The sequence below is a fragment of the Loxodonta africana genome, chromosome 2 (assembly GCF_030014295.1).
Source record: "Loxodonta africana isolate mLoxAfr1 chromosome 2, mLoxAfr1.hap2, whole genome shotgun sequence".
Classification (NCBI taxonomy): Eukaryota; Metazoa; Chordata; class Mammalia; order Proboscidea; family Elephantidae; genus Loxodonta; species Loxodonta africana.
The window spans coordinates 40,859,393-40,878,922 of NC_087343.1; the positions used below are offsets into that span (position 1 = coordinate 40,859,393).

Below are 19,530 nucleotides of genomic sequence, written 5' to 3' on the forward strand. Positions count from 1 at the left end.
GCATAAAACTATGTATGATTTTAAATTACATGCCACTAATCACATTCATAATCTTTTATCTGAAAATCCAGAAAAGCTCTAAAAAGTGGAAAAAAAAATTTTTTTCTAAGTTTAATGTAGATGTATCCCATTTGCAGTGAATCTTTGCTCATTTTCCTGCAGAGATATTATGGAGTGCGTTCACAGGCTCTGCTGCAGATACTAGGTAATATATGGTATTTATAACTTTTAAATTTGCAAATACTTTTGGTTCCAAGGGTTTTTAGTAAAGAGCTGTGAACCTCTACCAGTTTCGTGAAAGATCCCAAGCAGCTTTTAGTGTCTTAGTATGTATGTGTGGGTATATACATATACATCATATTATAGAAATGAAAACGGAAGAGGTGTGAGTCTTCTTTTACAAGTGAGGAAATAGAGAATAAAGAATGAGTCAAATGCGATTATGACTCCACGTGTCTGTAAGCATGGTTAATATTTCAACATCAGATCCTGCCAACTAGAAAATGAAATTGATGATAAGAATGAAAGAAAAATTATATTTTCAGCCAAACAATCCTGTCTAATATAAAACTTTGTAAATAATTGCTTTCGTAGACCCAATAGGTGGGGATGGGAGAAGAACAAGATCCCAAATCCTGAGATGCTTGAACAGATAGAAAAAGGCCCCAGAGAGATGCGGTGGCGGTGGTGATAATTCCTGTGATGTGGTTTTATACTATGGAACACTAAAAAAGAGCTAAGAACAAGAATTAAAATAATAAAAGTAAATTTAAAATCATTAAAAATTAAATGAATTCATTAAAAAATGAATTAATAGAATAAAATTAAGAGTTAAAATATTTTCTCATTACCAGTAAGCAGGCCATAAGAAAATATGAAGAGGGGGAAAACCAAGGCTTTAGATTTAAAAAAGTAATGTACAGTCACCGAATGTTAAATTTAAATCTCCAAAGTGATAAGCTGTGTATTTTATATTGGAAGTAGTGCATTTTTTACAAATTTGCTCAGTCAATGCAAGTAACAAGCAGTTGCAACAACTAGATGAGAGGTAGCAAACGTTTTAAAGTCCTGGGTCTACTACTTGCAAGCTATTAAAAAAAAAAAAAAGTAAGTAAATTAAAACAATTTCTCTGTTTGAGCAAGTCACTGAAACTCTCATAAGCCACGGTTTCCTTATCTGTAAAGTAGGGTTGTTGTGAAGATTACAGAAAATAAAACCCACAAACATTTAGCACCATATCTGGGATCAGAAGGCTTGAGATCAAGTCCCAGCTCTCATAATTGGTGACGATTATTATTCTAAGGTCCCTACATAGCACAAAAGGTTTGCACTGGACTGAAAAGCCTTTAGGAAGAAGATCTTCAGGTCTATCTTCCAAGGCATCTCTGGGTGGGTTCTAACTGCCAACCTTTTGGCTAGTAGTCAAGCACTTAACCATTTGTCCCACCTAAGTACAGTGGAAGAAAAGGCCTGGCAACCTGCTTCTGTTAAGATTAGAGCTAAGAAAACCCTATGGAGTAGTTCTACTCTGTAATACATAGGGTCACTATGAGTTGGGACCAACTCAATGGCAACTAACAACAACAAATATTATTATAGCACAATATAGCAATAAGCTATTCTTATTTTCATGTAGTATTTTAATTGTGAGTATTGCATGTTTTTGCTTTGTTTATTTTACCCTTTCTTATTCCTAAAAAGGATCTGAGATGGCCTGAAGGTGATAAGGTTATGCAGTGGTCTTCTCTCTCTTTCTTTCATCTAGTTCCACCATGTCCCTATTAGACCCTTGTATATGGAAGAACACACAAGAAGAAAAGTTTTCACTCTTTTGATAAAAACACAAGAGAATGTTTGACTCAGTAAGCTCCTGAAAGAGAACTTTGAAATTAAAAAAAAACTTAATTCCAAAGGCAATATGAACCATCAGATCCATAAAAAGGGGCCAACTTGCAATGTCTAGAGTAGCGGTGCATTCTGTTCTTAGCATAAAACAGCAAGTCAGGCATAATGGCAAAGCTATTAATGTTGGTTAGTAGAATGAAATGAGCAAAAAAACAGCCAGTTCGTACTTTCTGCAAAAAACACTTGTGCACCAATCTCAACCTCAAATCACTGTTGTGAGTATCTATTGGAACTATCAGTCAGCCAACGTACCAACCAATCAGCCACAGTCTCTTTAACATATACAGGGAAATAAGCATTGTGCTAAGCATTTTCATGTATCTTGTCTATTTTATTTCTCCCAACAACCCTATATTATTTTTTATCATCATCATCATTATCCCTATCACTATTATTATATTTGTTTTATTTCAGGAGGATGTGAGCCCTAGAGAGTCAAGTGGCATGCCCAAGTTCATATCTACTGATAGTGGCAAAGCTAGCTAGACCATTTTTTTTCCAGTAAATAAACTCCCATTCTTTTTCTAAATGATATGCCACCACTGCTGTCCTCCAAAGCAAGGCGTTGAGAAATACATATTGTACTGTATTGAATATCAAGAGATGATCAAACAAACTTTAACCTTAACTAACTGGTCACAAAAATCACAGTCAATTTGGAGCAACTGAGATTTAGCATCATTTGATTATTGAAATCTAATTTACTCGTGTAGATACATGTGTACTAAGTAGTGAATTCTCAACACATTGCCTTATAGGCATGGTACACTGTCAGAATTCTAAGCATTGTAAGAATCAGATGGCCAAGTTCAAGAAACTATGTCTGATGCTTCAAAACAAGGCCAAACTAATTATTTTTTGGAGTTCACAATCAGCTTTCTGAATCACTGCCCTGTTCCCCTGGCACTCTGAGTCTGCAGAACCAAATATGTGTTCCTATTATTACTCCTGACTCTCCTTAGTGTTTAAAAAAGGCATCTCTGGAGCTCCTGTCTGCCAACTCCCACCCCAAGCTGAGAGGTTTTTGCACTTTGTATCACTGATGATGGACCCCAGTCACGGTATACACACTCACCTGGTGTCTCTCAGTCTTCTTCTGTTAACCTTTCAGACCGTGGGAGCTATTGGAGATAGAATGTGACCAGGGACACTCAAAAATGTCCACGTTATGACTGAGAGAAGGAGGGGGAGGATCTTAAATCTGTTTGTATAAACAGAGTTAACCTCTGTTTACAAAACACAGAGAAACCCTCCATGAGCCATGCTCAAGAATAGGAGGGCTGCTGTAACTCTTCCCCATCGATCACCAAAACCTGGTTGCCTCTGTGGGGTACCCCTTTCAGAACTCACATCTGTCTACTTCAGGATGCCAACTGATACTAGTCCTCTTATCCAAGTGACACCCAGTTCCATTTAGTTTGGTTTTTCGTGACTGATTTATTCCTGGTCAGAAGCTAATGCCCTGGAGAAATTTCAAAATTGCATTTCTTCATAATCACTGTTGTTTAACCCTTTCCTGACCCTCACGCCTCATAATTTCTGAGAATAAACCTGAAAATTGTGTTTTGTTGTTATTTGTTGTTTATATGTTTCTTTTTTTGTTTGTCTTCCAAAGAATTCCTCTAGTTCCTCGAATATCTATTTCTCCAGAAACAGCTATGTCCAAACCAAAACTAAAAACAATACTGAAGGGCAAGATGGATAACTCGCTAGAAAACGTAGAGTTAAACTTTGAGGCAGATGAGAAGTTGGTAATGGACACTTGGCAACAGGCTTCTTTAGCAATATCTAGCATGGTAAGCAGTACTTATTATTATATTTTCTCTTAGAAATATCCAGTCACTAAATACCAAGTTTGGTAATACACTATAAAGAGAAATTTATACAATTCCTTTAAGCTATTCAATGAATGAATAATTGATTTCAAGAAAGAAGTGAGCCAACACTTAGGTTATTTTTTATGCCGGGCCTGGGTTCAGAGTGCAGGGGCCTAAAGAGCCAATCAGGGAACTTGAATGAGGCTGACCAAGTATAACACAATAGGGAGGGGTGGGACAGTGCCCAAGTGGACATCACACCCCTGTGTCCAAAGGGGCAATTGCTACTCCACTCTGGACAACTTTGCCGTTTAAGAATGCAGCCTACTGTGGCCATATTTTTCAAGAAAAGCCAGAAATCCAGATTTTTTAATGTGAAATCTCCAAATTTTAAAATGTTCAAAATGAAATAAAACTTTTTAAAGTATTGTGCAGAGCCAAACAAAACACATATCTGGCCTCTAGGCCTCTCGTTTGCAGCCTTTCTACAAGGCATTTTAGAAAAAGTCATCTGTGAGGTAAATATTAGTGTCCACTCTACAGTGAACAAACTAAGGTTCAGAAAGGTTAAGAAACTTGCCCAAGGTCATCTAGCAGATAAGTGTCAGAAACGGGATTTGAACCTAGGTATTTATGACTTCAAAGTTCATGCCCTTTCCACTTACCACCGCTCCTTGGGAGGTGAAAAGACCACAGTCCCTGCCTGTAAGGAACTTGTATTTAATCCAAAGGGAAAGAAAAAGCATACAAATAAGGTTAGCCCAAGCAGAGGGATTGGCATCATACAGGAGACACACAGTTTCATCCTGAAATTGAGTCTGACAACATGGTTTCTGTTCTTGTTTTGTACTAAGTCTTCTTTGCGTTTCCACAAAATATCCCATTCAAACAGAAAGTAGTGTCAACTTTCCGAAAAGTTTTGTGGAAGAGGTAGAAAGGAGCTTGCATCACAAACCTCACAGCAAACAATTAAAATTTCCCCTTTGGCATTGTCAACATCCTTTCTTGGCCACTCAGTCTCCCGGGTCTTTTCTCTGACCTTTCTCACACCACAGCTTCCTGTCTCCTTTTTCTCTCTCCTCCTCTTTATTCTCCTCTCCTCTTTCTCTCCTTCCTCGCAGAAGTGATTGTAAACTTACTTCTTTTTTAAACTTTTTCTTGAGCATCTTGAAACACATAAGGAAAGTACTCGAAACATAAGGGCACAACTTAATGAACCCTCCAGAGTAAACACTCATGTAGCCAGCACACAAGGGAAGAAAAGGACAAGATTTATACCTGCCAAGTCCTTGTATCCCTTCCAATCGCAACCCCTTCACCCTCGCTAAAGGCAATTACCATCTTGCCACTTTTGTAATACTTCCCTTGATTTTCTTGAGTTTTACTACCCAAGTTTTTATCCCTAAAAATATAGTTTAGCTTTGTTTGCTTTGAACATTAAATAAATGGACTTGCATTTTGTATCTTTTGTGTCTTCTTTTACTCAACATCACATGTCGGATTCGTCCCATGTTGTTGAGTTTAGCTGTGGTTTATTCATTTTTGTTGTAGTTTAATGCCCCATTATGTGAATATACCACTATCAATTTAACCAATCTGCTATTGATAGGCATTTAGGTTTTCAGTTTGGGGCCATTATGGATACTACTGCTGTGAACATTCTTGTACACATCCATGGGTATACATGTGCACACATAACTGCTGGGCATGTATGTTAGAGTATGTGATATCTTCAACTTTAGCCAATAAAATTACACATAATACCTCAGCACTCATTGTTGCTATGTTGTTGTTAGATACCCTCAAGTCAGTTCCCACTCATAGCTACCCTATGCACAACAGAACAAAATACTACCTGGTCCTGCATCATCCCTACAGTGGCTGTTATGCTTAAGCCCGTTGCTGCAGCCACTGTGTCAATCCACCTCGCAGAGGATTGTCCTCTTTTTCGATGACCCTCTCTTTTACAAACATGATGTCCTTCTCCAGGGACTGATCTCTACGGATAACATCTCCAAATTATGTGAGATGTAGTCTCGCCATTCTTGCTTCTAAGGAGCATTCTGGTTGTACTTCTTCCAGGACAGATTTGTTCGTTCTTTTGGCAGTCCATGATATACTTGATATTCTTTTCCAACACCACAATTCAAAGATGTCAATTCTTCTTCGATCTGCCTTATTCATCATCCAGCTTTCAAATGCATACAAGGCAAATGAAAACACCATGGCTTGAGTCAGACATACTGTAGTCTTCAAGGTGACATTTTTGTTTTTCAACACTTTCAAGAGGTCCTTTGCAGAAGATTTGCCCGATGCAATGCGTCTTTTGATCCTTGACTGCTGCTTCCCTGGGTGTTGATTGTGGATCCGAGTAAAATGAAATCCTTGACAACGTCAATCTTTTCTCCATTTATCATGATGTAGCCAGTTGTGAGGATTTTCGTTTTCTTTATGTTGAGGTGTAATCCATACTGAAGACTGTGATCTTTGATCTTCATCAGTAAGTGCTTCAAGTCCTCTTTGTTTTCAGCAAGTAAAGTTGTGTTATTTGCATAACACAGGTTGCTAATGAATCTTCCTCCAATCCTGATGCCTCATCCTTCTTCATATAATACAGCTTCTCATATGATTTGCTCAGCATATAGATTGAATAGGTATGGTGAAAGGCTACAACCCTGATCCACAACTTTCCTGACTTTAAACTGTACATCATCCCCTTGCTCTGTTTCAAGGACTTTCTCTTGATCTATGTACAGGTTCCTCAGGAGCACAATTAAGTGTTCAGGAATTCCCATTCTTCTCAGTGTTATCCATAATTTGTTTACGATCCACACAGTCGAATGCCTTAGCATAGTCAATAAAACACATTTGGCTTTCAGCCAAGATCCATCTGACATCAGCAATGATACCCCTGGTTCCACGTTGTCTTTGGAATCTGACTTGAATTTCTGGCAGTTCCCTGTTGATATATTGCTGCAGCCACTTTTGAATGATCTTCAGCAAAATTTTACTTACTTGTGATATTAATGATATTGTTCAATAATTTCCCCATTCAGTTGGATCATCTTTCTTGGAAATAGGCATAAATATGGATCTCTTCCTGTCAGCTGACCAGATAACTGTCTTCCAAATTTCTTGGCATAGACAAGTGAGCACTTCAAGTGCTGCATCCATTTGTTGAAACATCTTAATTGGTATTCCATCAATTCCTGGAGCCTTGTTTTTCACCATTGCCTTCAGTGCAGCTTGGACTTCTTCCTTCAGTACCATCAGCTCCTGATCAGATGCTACCTCCTGAAATAGTTGAATGTGGACCAATTCTTTTTGGTACAGTGACTGTGTATATTCCTTCCACCGCCTTTTGATGCTTCCTGCATCATTTAATATTTTCACCATAGAATCCTTCAATATTGCAACTCCGGGCTTGAATTTTTTCTTTAGTTCTTTCAGCTTGAGAAATGTGGAGCAAATTTTTTTCTTTTGATTTTCTAACTCCAGTTCTTTGCACATTTCATTATAACACTTTACTTTTCTTCTCAAGCTACCCTTTGAAATCTATTCAGCCCTTTTACTTTATCATTTCTTTCATTTGCTTTAGCTGCTCTATGTTCAAGAGTAAGTTTCAGAGTCTTATTTGACATCCATTTTGGCCTTTTCTTTCTTTCCTGTTTTTAATGACCTTTAGCATTCTTTATATATAATGTCATCCCACAACTCATCTGCTCATCAGTCATTACTGTTCAAATTGTGGAGGCTGGAATTATTTCTTTTTGAAGTCATCCAGGCCTATAATGTTTTCCCCATCCTCCATCCCCAAAGGTTCATTTTCTTTATCAGGTATAGGATACTTTGTGTTTTCTATATCTTCTTGAAAGAAACCTGAAGTGGTTATGGTCAATTTTATTTTTTCTGGGATTTTTCCATATCTACAATTTCAATTTTACTAAGATTAAGTTTTGTGTGATATCCTCTATGTTTGTATTCTACCACTAGTCTGTCAGTCTGTTGTACTTTGATGGCTTGCATGTTGCTGTGATGCTGGATGCTATGCCACCAGTATTTCAAATATTTGCAGGTTCATCCATGGTGTACAGGTTTCAGACGAGCTTCCAGACTAAGACAGACTAGGAAGGAGGACCTGTCAATCTACTTCTAAAAAAATTGGCCAGTGAAAACCTTATAAATAGCAGAAGGACATTGTCCGCTATAGAGTCAGAAGATGAGACCCTCAGGCTGGAAGTCACTCAAAGTAAGACTGGAAAAAAACTACCTCCTGAAAATCAAATCGACCTTAATGACATGGATGGAGTAAAGCTTTCAGGACCTTCATTTGCTGATGTGGCGTGATTCAAATTGAGAAGAAGCAGCTGTAAATATCCATTAATAATCAGAACGTGGAATGAATGAAGTGTGAATTTAGGAAAATGGGAAATCATCAAAAATGAAATGGAAGCCGTAAAGACCAATGTCTAAGCATGAGTGAACTGAAATGGACTGGTATTGGCCATTTTGAATTGGACAATCATATGGTCTACTATCTATGCCAAAAAAAAAAAAAAAAAAAAACCTATTGCCTTTAGGTTCATTCGGACTCATAGCGACCCTATAGGACAGAGTAGAATTGCCCCATAGGGTTTCCAAAGAGTGGCTGGTGGATTTGAACTGCTGACCTTTTGTGGCTGGTGGATTTGAACTGCTGACCTTTTGGTTAGCAACCAAATGCTTAACCGCTGTGCCACCAAGGCCCCAAAAACAAAGAAATTGAAGATTTTTACAAACTTCTGCAGTCTGATATTAATCAAACATGCAATTAAGACACACTGATAGTTACTGGTGATTGGAATTCAAAAGTTGGGAACAAAGAAGAAGGATTGGTAGATGGAAAATATGGTCTTGGACATAGAAATGACACTGGAGATTGCATGCTAGAATTTTCCAAGACCAGTGACTTCTTCATTGCAAACGTCGTTTTTCAACAACACAAAAGGCAACTATACACATGGAGCTTGCTGGGTGGAATACACAGGAATTAAACTGAGTACATCTGTGGAAACAGACAATGGAGAGGCTCAATAACATCAGCCAGAACAAGGCCAGGGGTGAACTGTGGAAAAAACCATCAATTGCTCATGTGCAAGTTCAAGTTAAAGCTGAAGAAAATTAAAACAAGTCTGTGAGAGCCAAAGTACAACCTTGAGTATATTTCACCTGAATTTAGAGACCATCTCAAGAATAGATTAGACCCACTGAGCACTATGACAGAAGACCAGACAAGTTGTGGGATAACATCAAGGACATCATGGCTGAAGAAACCAAAAGGTCATTAAAAAGACAGGAAAGAAAGAAAAGACCAAAATGGATGTCAGAAGAGACCCTGAAAGTTGCCTTTCAACGTAGAGAAGCTAAAGCAAAATGGTGAAGTAAAAGAGCTGAATAGTAGATTTCAAAGGGTAGCTTGAGAAGACAAGTAAAGTATTATAATGAAATGTGCAAAGACCTGGAGTTAGAAAACTGTGATAGTTAAGATTGTGTGTCGACATGGCTGGGCCATGATTCTCAGTGTTCAGCAGTTGTATAATGTTGTGATCACTTTCCTTTTGAAATTTTATATGTGATCACCCCCATGATGGAATCTGCTGAGTGGTACTGGCAGGGGTGGGGCCTGTGGCAGCTCACCACCCACTCAGCCTTCATCTCTCCACCTTCCACAGCCTACTTCCTCCCTGCTCTCCTTGAAAAGTGGTTGGCTTGTTCTGGATCCAGCAGCTGTCTTTTGTCTGACCTCTATTTCTTGGGACTTGAGCTAGCAGCTTACCTGTCCTTCTTGGAATTGGCCAATCTTCATGGCCTGTGAGTAAGAGTCTTACTCCCTGACCTGCCTATCTTGGGTTCTCCAGCCCCTGCAGCTAAGTGACTCAGGAGAAACCTTGCTGTCTTGCCTGCCTACCCTGGGAATTCCTCAACCGTCACAACCTGTGAGTGGGATCCTGCTCCCTAACCTGCTCATCTTGGGTTCACCAGCTTCTTCGGCACTGTGAATTGGGAAAGGACTTTATCCTGATCCAAGGATTTGGGACCGTCCCAACCCCTACAATTGCGTGAGCTCTTTCCTTAATATAAATCTCCATATATATATATATATTATGTATATTTATACGCATTACTGGTTTTGCTTCTCTAGAGAACCCAGCCTAAGACAAAAACCAAAAGGGAAGAATACACTCAGCATTTCTTAAACTAAAAGACCTAAAGAAAAAATTCAAGTCTTGAGTTGCAATATCGAAGGATTCTATGGACGAAGTGGAGCCCTGGTAGTGCAGTGGTTAAGAGCTCAGCTGCTAACCAAATGAACAGCAGTTCAAATCCACCATCTGCTTCTGAGAAACACATGTGGTGGTTCTACTCTTTTCTATAGGGTTGCTATGAGTTGAAATCAACTCTAGGCAACAGATTTTTTTGGTTATGGGCAAAGTATTGAACAACACAGGAAGCATCAAAAGTAGGTGGAAAGGCTACACAGAGGGCCACATAAACCAGAGACTCCATCAGCCTGAGAAGGGAATAACTAGATGGTGTCCGGCTACCACCAATGACCGCCCTGACAGGGAACACGACAGAGAGTCCTTGATGGAGTGGGAGAAAAGCGGGGTACAGAACTCAAATTCTAGTAAAAAGACCAGACTTAATGGTCTGACTGAGACTGGAGGGACCCCAGAAGATATGACCCCTGGACTCTCTGTTAGCCAAGAACTAATACCATTCCCAAAGCCAACTCTTCGGACAAAGATTATACTGGACTATAAGATATAAAATGATACCGGTGAAGAGTGTGCTTGTTGGCTCAAGTAGATACATGAGACTAAATGAGCAGCTCCCATTCAGAGGTGAGATGAGAATGCAGAAGAGGACAGGACCTGGTTGAATGGACACGGGAAATACAGGGTAGAGAGGAGGAATGTTCTGTTACCTTGTAGGGAGAGCAACTAGGATCACATAACAATGTGTGTATAAGTTTTCGTATGACTTGAATTGTAAACTTTCACTTAAAGCATGCACACACAAAAAAAAATTCTCTTTGTTAAGCCAGAAAAAGCAAGAATACACAGAGTCACTATACCAAAAAGAATTGGTCGACTTTCAGCCACTTTAGGAGGGAGCATATGATCGAGAATCGATGATACTGAACCAACTTGACAGCACCTAACAACAATAGACTTTTATGACTATGATGTCACATGACCTTTAAGAAACTTTGAGTTCCAAATGAGGCAGGCGTGATGTCATAAATTGTTGCAGGGGAAACAGTGCCATCTGAGATCAGTGTAATTTAAATGAGAGCACTTTAACCCTGGTTTTTTTCTCTACAGCAGTTTCTCCCAGAGCTGTCCATTTAGCATTCTATTTTGATTTTTAACAAAATTCTTTTCTAATTAGCATATGTGGAATAATTTGGAAGAAACAAGTCATGTTTAACACCCACAATGTCAATACATTATTTCTAAAGTTCTCTCTAGCCTTACAAGCTAGATTTCTGGATATATTGTGAATTATGTTAATTTTTGAACGAGTCCCAGAGGTCTCGGAGGCAAGTGGCCCAGCAAAATGAAGATAATGATAATTCATCATCATCATCGCGAGGTTGTTTACGAGGTAGAAAACTCCAATTTTAAAGGAAATTGCTAACTTGCGCTTTACAAGAACCGATTTGAAAATGAATTGCTTGCAATTTAGGAGAGAATTTTAACAAGTCTTCTTTCAGCTTTACCAAGAATTTGCAAGTACAGTGTATAGCATGAAATCCATTTGTATCAAAAGGGTATCTGGTTAAAAAGTGGTTTACTCTTTGAAGCCTTGCTGTGTCCCTCCAAGGTTCTGCTGAGATTGAAGCAGATGTGGGTGCCTTTAGTGGAATATGATTATTTTAAAAGAAATTCTGTTAGTTAATAAGCATTTACTGGGCATCTCCTATAAGCAAAGCATGGGTGCTAAAAAGCTATGGAGAATACAAAGAAGTAGGACTGGTTTGGCTCTGGGGGTGGTTACAGCCCATCTGGAGCTCAGGGAGAGACTTAACATTCATAGAACATTTGGGGACAGTTAAGAGCTGAGCCAAGTGACATCAAATGTGGCAGGAATTTGGAGAAGGCAGGATTGACTGGTCTCTCCCACCTGCAGGACTGTAAGCTTCTTTAAGGGTAGAGATTGTGTCTTATTCATCTTTCCATTCACCTCCATCAGTCTCCCTCTTTCTCCTCCTATCCTCTCCCCCTATTCTCCCAGAAATAACATCAGGCTTGGACACAGTAAGCATGCCAATACATAAATAAGGCCCCATGAACCCCCATTTCCTCATCAATTGTGCTATTGAGATTTTAACCAAGTGGGTTAACTGTTTGCACCATCCAGGGACTCCCCAGTTAGCACAGAGCATTTATTCTCATTAATGAGTTGGGGTGGGCGAAGAGAGCAAAAAAAGTCTTACTCTTTTTAGGTATGAAGCACAAATATACATACAGTACATAAACAGATACACTGTATATCTGCAGTATTAAAATTTCATGGAAGGTAGAGCAATTAGGGAAAAAAGGTCTAAACTCCTTAAAAAACCATTCACAGGGAAATGCCCAGGATTGGAGGCCAGAGGTAACGGGAACTTGGAAGAAAAGAGGGTAAGTCCATAGTGTCTGAGATTTAAAAAGAGGGGACTGTTTGCATAACTATGGAGCCATGACGGACTGAAGGAAATACAGGGGTGCCGTAAGGAAACACAAGGCTGCATTGTAGACAGAGCTGGAGAGAGTGAGCAGCTCCCCACAAATGATTAAGTTAAAAATCAGAGTGTGGATTCTGTTAGAGGCTGAGTACATAGGCATGGTTTACAGTGGAATGAGGTTTCAACGAGATCTGGTGATGACTAAATCCAAATGGTTATCGTATTTCATAAATGCCACGTTAACTGATATATTGCTGATACACAACCAGGTGGCTGCTGAAATTCATCAGAAGCACATGGAGGAGGAAAAGGAAAATCAACAAGTAGATACAAAAGAAAAACCTACTCAGACAATTGCAAATAAAAAAGCCAAAAAGGAACCCAAGAAACAAAAGGCAGACAAAAAAACAAAAGGTATTCATGATTTTAGCATCCACAACCCTGGATGCTTCAACCTCTCTTTGGTAGAAAAGAAGCACTTAACCAGGCACATGGGCCTTTAAGTCACTAGAACACTGTTCTTTAGGTTTAAATGAGGGACCCAGGTTTCTGTGAGTCTGTGGTGTTAGCTGGCAAATCATATTACATACCAGTCCCACCCAACTTATTGATCCAAATATCCAGGGGTATTCGGGGTATTCAGGTAGGATAAACCTTGTTTTGAACATGTTAACCCAAAAAACCAAACCCATTGCCATCACGTGACCTATAGGACATAGTAGGGTTTCCAAGGAGCTGCTGGCGAATTCGAACTGCCAACCTTTTGGTTAGCAGCCTGAGCTCTTAACCACTGCACCACCAGGTCATGCATGTTAAAGGACTCTAAAAACAGACTATGTAAGCAGAATTGGCAAAGGAGTTGCCACTTGCTACAGTAACCCAGATAAGGTCAAAAGCTAATTATATGTATATTCTTTTCAGGGCACTTTAATTCAAGCATTTCCCTTCTTTTGGAGGCCTCCCACCTAAATCTCTGCCTAGAGGCAGGATGGATGATAAAATAAATAAATAAATAAAGAGGAAAGAAAACTCAGATAGGGAAAGACCCACAATTAACCTTAAGGCCAGCTCTCCCACAAGCATTCCCCTCCCTTCTAAATATTTCCATTTTTATATTTTTGTAGTGCCCTGAGGCAAGAGAACAGAAGAAAGGACCTGAGCAAGTCACTCCATTAATCAGTTGTGCATGTGTTTATTAGGAATCTGCTGTGTGCAATACACTATGAGGGTGCCAAGGACACAATCATCATTACTACCTGTTGCCCTCGCGTTGCCTCCCACTCATGGCGACCCCATGTGTATCAGAGTAGAACTGCACTCCATAGGGTTTTCAATGGCTGGTTTTTCCGGTGTAGATCACTAGGTCTTTCTTCTGAGGTGCCTCTGGGTTGATGCAAACTTCCAACCTTTCACTTAGTGGCAGAGTGCATTAAGCATTCGTACCACCCAGAGACTCTTTAGTGACTAAAAAAAGATAATAATAATAAAACAAAAATAAATAAATAAACAAAATTTACAGCTTCCCATCTAGCAGCAGATAAACAGTTGACCAGTCCTTGTTCTTTGATAGGGGAGGTACAGGTACCTTGGGGGCAAGGTCACCTCCCTCAATCTGAGGGGACAGGGAAAGGCTTCCCAGATGGAGTGCATAGAAGCAGCAAAGCAATGACCATAGGAGTTAACAAGACACGATGCTAGCAAGGAGAGAAAGGACATGAGGGGTTGGTGGCACCTGAGGCAAAGGCAAGAGTAAGACAATGAAAAAGAATGTGTCACTTTAGTCCATCTCAGATGGTAGCAATAAAATAAATAAGCAGCACTGGGGGGAAATGCTTCCCTTCACCTTAATGGAATAACTAGCGATATTCAATCCCTTAATTTTACAGCTGATAAAACAGAAATCCAAAGTGATTAAGCTCATTTGTAACATGTACATACATTTATTATTGCAATTAATAATATATCTTATCACAATTTCCTTGGTTACATTTATGCCTTCTTTGTGAGATTACAAACACTTTGAGGTCAGACGCTTAAGAAAAATTTTTTGAATGGAATAGAATTGTAAAAACCTAGACACAACTAGAATCACACTGTCATCTCCCATTGGTAAATCCTCAGACAAATACTGCCAAATTCTTATTTTCTAATTTTCTTATGTAATCACTAAACTGCTTATACTTAAGCACTAACTAAACATAATTAGGTGGGTTATAGATTCCTGAACATCAATCACAGCTCAGCCCCATTTTTCTGAGGTTATTCTCTGACCTTTTCTCGATGCAGACCTGGGAAACACATTGCTAACACAAGCCATCTTCTGTGGGTGGCTAATGGCACCTGCACTGTGTTGGGTTTCGCTGACTTCAGTCCCCATACTCTGTCATCATCTCTGCACTTGCTTCGCACCTCATTTACCCATGATGCTACACAAACAGGGTGTTTTTATAGGAGTTCAGCCTAGACACCACATGGAAGAGTTTCCAGGTAGGACTATCAATATTTCACCACTCACTGTGACAACCAGGGTTTCTAGTTTCCAAATCTCCAGAGGTTGATAGCTCTATAAACTTTGTACTCATCTTGTCCCAGGACCGTGTGTGCGAGCACTTGTGTACCCAGCATGTTTCATTGCCCTTTCAGGCAAATCACCACCTGCAGCAGAAGCCTCTCCTGTAGTGGTAACCCCAGAGGAATTCACCGATACAGAAAAGAAAAACGAACTAAGACTCAAAATAAAGGAAGAACACCTTGCTGCCCTGCAATGTGAAGGTAGCAATTGGAAAGAATTAAGATGATGCTTTTCAGTAGAAAATAGACCAGTAGGCAAACAGCGCACAACCAGCTCACCAATTGCTCAGATTGTATCTATAGACCACAAAGCAAACTGATAGAAAAGTAGAACATTTAGCTGGTTGTTTTCATCTGACTATATGAGGACCAAGCACAAGTGTGACTGACATATGAGTCAGATGTATTGGCATCCCCTAATCACAGTCGTAATTTGTCTGCCAAGATCTCAAAAAGGCACCGAGAGAATTTGGAAAGGGTTTAAGAAATCAACATCAGTAATGAAAATTGCAAAGAATATAAACAAAGAAAATGCTACAGAAACCCCCACCAAACCCATTGCTGGCGAATCGGTTCCCCTGTAGGGATTTGTTTTAATTTAAAGGTCAAAAAATGTCTCAGGGCTACCTAAGTTAAGTGGTTTTATATTATAATGAGAATAACTTGGGCCTCTTCTTAGGAAAATGAATTCTGACTGAAGTATAAATGGTTCCAAAAGTAGGTTCTTAGAAGTCATAGAAGAGACGATGGTGCATCTCTAATGTTCAAGGGCCTTCTTCTCTGTAGTTAGCAAGGACTCTACAAGACAAATTCTACTCTGTACTATCTTCCAACTTTAACTGTAATGCAATTCAAAATGAAGTTTGAAAAGATCTGGGAACTGAGCAAAAATATCCTAATTTGAAAGGAACCATGGTCAGTACACTAGACGACCACAACAATGCAGCATTAGGTAGTCTGGGACACCTTTACTTAGTGACCACTAGCTATTATGGATGTTTCCTGTCCCTTGCTTCTCTCCTCTCCCTCCTCCCCATCCCACTACTACTTGCTTCCACAATCCCAACAGTAAAATTTAAAGTCAGGGAGACCTGTGGAATCAGGAAAGTCACAGCACATGCTTCTCCCTACTATCTGCCCTTGCATCTGATTTCAGTGGTTTTCAGTATGAAACTTCTTGTTTCAATTTGTTCATCACATGCCCCTTAGTGTGACCAAATTCATTCATTCATATAGTAAATGTTCATTGAGTTTCCATTATGCACCAGACCCTGTGGTAACTGCACATATGCACAAATGTAAAACAAACTGACAAATGAAATTCAATCTAGAGGAAGAGAAACCCAAGAGGTCGCTTATAATGTGTTGTGAAATTTGAGACACGCATATGGGACAAAAGGAGCATGGGAGGGGAGGGGTTGTGAAGAATTAAGAAAGACTTCCCAGAGGAACTACTGTTTGAACTGAATGGGAAGACTACGGAAAAGTTTGCCCAGAGGACAAACAGAGGTAAGGACGGCAGAGGGAAAGTACATGCTAAGGCAGAGAGAGGGTAAGGAGCACATTTGTTTACCCGCGAGTAGCTTGAGAGCATGAGGCATATGCTGGGCAGGAGAAGCTTGGGAGATGAGGTCATATAGGCCCCGTAAGCAATTTTGATTTTCTCTTATGGCAACTGAAAGCTAGTGAAGACTTTTGAGCAGAAAAATTGTTATGATCATATCTGCAAGTGAGATAAGTTAGGTAGCGGATTTGATGTGGGGAAAGGAAGTTGGAAAAAGCAGAAATAAGGTTATTGCAGTAGTTTGGCTGAGAGATAACCGGTGCCCAATCTAGGCCAGTGGCAATGGAAAAAAATAAAGGAAAGAGATTGGAAAGATATTTTGGAGGTAACATCCATGGCCCTCATTATATACCAGGAACAGTGTCAGGCCCTGGGACACACTGGTTTTATGCTAGTTTTACCAGTGCTGACAAATATAATGGCATTACCAAACCAAGGTATTCATTTTTTTAATTCAAAACTATCTACGTGTGTTTAATCATTCCAAGTTTATCGAACAGTATGTTGCTATAAAATGTGACGAATTTAAAGCTCAAGTACAATTTGGGGTTAAGTAATGTCTTAAATGACTCTCTAGCACAGAGTATGTTTTGCTTCTGAATGACATGGCTAGTTTAGTAAATGTGCACCTGGAGTTTCACAAACTGAGGCATGATCGGTTTAAAATTAAATTCAGTTCATCAGAAAATGCATGTACATATAGTACATTTAAAAAAAAAAATCCTCATTTATCTTTCTTAACAGAGGTAGCCACACAGTTTCGACTTGAACTGATAAAGACAAAAGCATTGGCTTTTCTTGAAGATCTAGTAACAAAGGTGGTAGATGTATATAAGCTCATGGAAAAGTGGCTTGGAGAGAGATACTTGAACGAAATGGCCAGGTAAAGTATTGCATGGCTTTTTAAAAATACTAAAGGGGGTGGGGGGCGGGGAACAAACCTATTGCCATCTTGTCAATTCTGGCTCATAGCAACCCTACGGGACAGAGCAAAACTGCCCCATAGGGTTTCCAAGGAGTAGCTGTTGGATTTGAACTGCCAACCTTTTGGTTAGCAGCCAAGCTCTTAAACACTGCACTACCAGGGCTCCTGTTCCTCTGTAATAAAGTTGTCAAAGACTTTTAAGGTATTTACAAATGTAAATTTATGAATATAAATTACATTTACAAATATAAATTTTGACTTTTCAGGAAATCACATATGTGAACACCTGCAGTAAGCGTTTCTTATCACATTTGTATTGACTTCTTTTCAAACAGTAAATCGTGTGTCAAAGCATTCTACTTCAATATCAAGTTTTACATGTTATTGATGAGTTTGGTTTTCACACTGCTCAGTGAGAACCTGGGTTTACAAAGTAAGATTGTAGGTAATTTTTTTTAATTTTCAAAAGATAGTATTTCATATCTTTCTAGTGCCAGACTTATTATTACCATTACCCATTACCGTCAAGTCGATTCCGACTCACAGAGACCCTATAGGATAGGGTAGAACTGCCCCACAGAGTTTCTAAGAAGTGCCTTGTGGATTTGAACTGCTGACCTCTTGGTTAGCAGCCGTAGCACTTACCCACTATGCCACCAGGGTTTCCAGAAACCCTATAAGACAAAGTAAAACTGTCCCATAGGGTTTCCAAGGCTGTAATCTTTACCAAGCAGGCTGTCACATCTTTTCTCCTGCAAAGCAGTTAGTGGGTTGGAATTGCTAACCAAAGGGTTGGAGCAGAGCGCTTAACCACTGTGCCACCACGGATCCTTTCAGACTTATTATTAGTTAGGGCCAATTAAGAGGAGATTAATAAGCTATTCACTGGAACCCTTGGCCAGTTAGGCCAATTCCCTTGCAAGGGTAATACCCAGTTGTACTTTTCCATTGACCTCCAGAGGCTTTCCAGATTATTGTTGCTAGTGAGGGGCAGTGAGTCTCTTTCTCTGAGCTCTCCCCTGGAAGGCATAAAGAGACTGCTCAGAAGAGTGGAAATGGCCCTCATCTGAGAAGAAGAGACCTGATTTCTGGTCCCACATTGTCCACAAAATTAGCAGCATGCCTAATCACTTTGGGCCTCGTCGCCTTCCTCTATGAAAGGAAACACCCTAACCAGGCTATCTCAGAGGTTTCTACTAGATCTAGATTCTGTGATACACTACAGTTTGCAACATTTACTGAAAATTGAGAAGTTGCTATGTACATAGGATTCAAATGTCAAGTATCTCAGAAGCAACATCGGCCCTCTAAAAACCAGTTCTGATGGTTTGTTTTCTCCATCCTTGTCTCATAATGAAAGTCCTGCTGTAAAATCGACGAGGTAGTTGTTTAAAAACTGCTGACTCCAGAGTAACAAAATATATATATATATTTATTTTCACCACTAAATGTGTTATAAATTTCGCTACTGAATATGTTATAACATACGAGCATCACAGAGCAGAGACGTTTAGCTCTGTTCTCTGCCTGCCTAAAAAAGATGAAAATGGGCCTTCCTGACTCTTAGGATCAATGGCTGCCATCCGCGTAGCTATCAAGTGTAAACGCTTCTTATTTTGATCAGATGTACTCAGATTTATACTGCACGTACTGATTAATGCTGTATACGTCTCTGTCCTCTAAATCTGCAGATGCTCTCGTGTGTTGTGGCCACAAGAAATTAAAACCTAGAAGTTTTGGCTACACTTTCTGTTCTTATTATTACAAAAACTCTTTGGTGATACAAAGAAAAAAAAAAAAATGAAACAAAAGAAAGCGCTATCAAATCTCTTTGAATGCCAAAGCCTATTTTTTCTTTTCCTGGCGTTTTTTTCCTCTCCCAGTAGCCGATTACTCTTGGTAATCTTCCACTAGGTGGCGTACACCTGTCCTAAAATCTGACGATGGTTGAGTGTCTCCTTTTGCAGTCCCTCCTCCCTCACCTTCTAAAGTCAGAAGCTGTTGGATGTCCTTCTCCCCTGCTCCCCAGCACAC

At 39.5% G+C, this 19,530-nt stretch overlaps 1 protein-coding gene across 1 annotated transcript in view; it reads left to right on the forward strand.

Moving 5' to 3' along the window:
• The window catches only part of SPEF2 (sperm flagellar 2), a 219,544-nt gene that overhangs the window by 150,761 nt on the left and 49,253 nt on the right, over positions 1-19,530 (forward strand). The window contains 4 exon segments of the mRNA XM_023545418.2: positions 3,522-3,702; positions 12,706-12,850; positions 15,080-15,208; positions 17,316-17,454. Of these exon segments, the coding sequence (XP_023401186.2) occupies positions 3,522-3,702; positions 12,706-12,850; positions 15,080-15,208; positions 17,316-17,454 (594 nt within the window).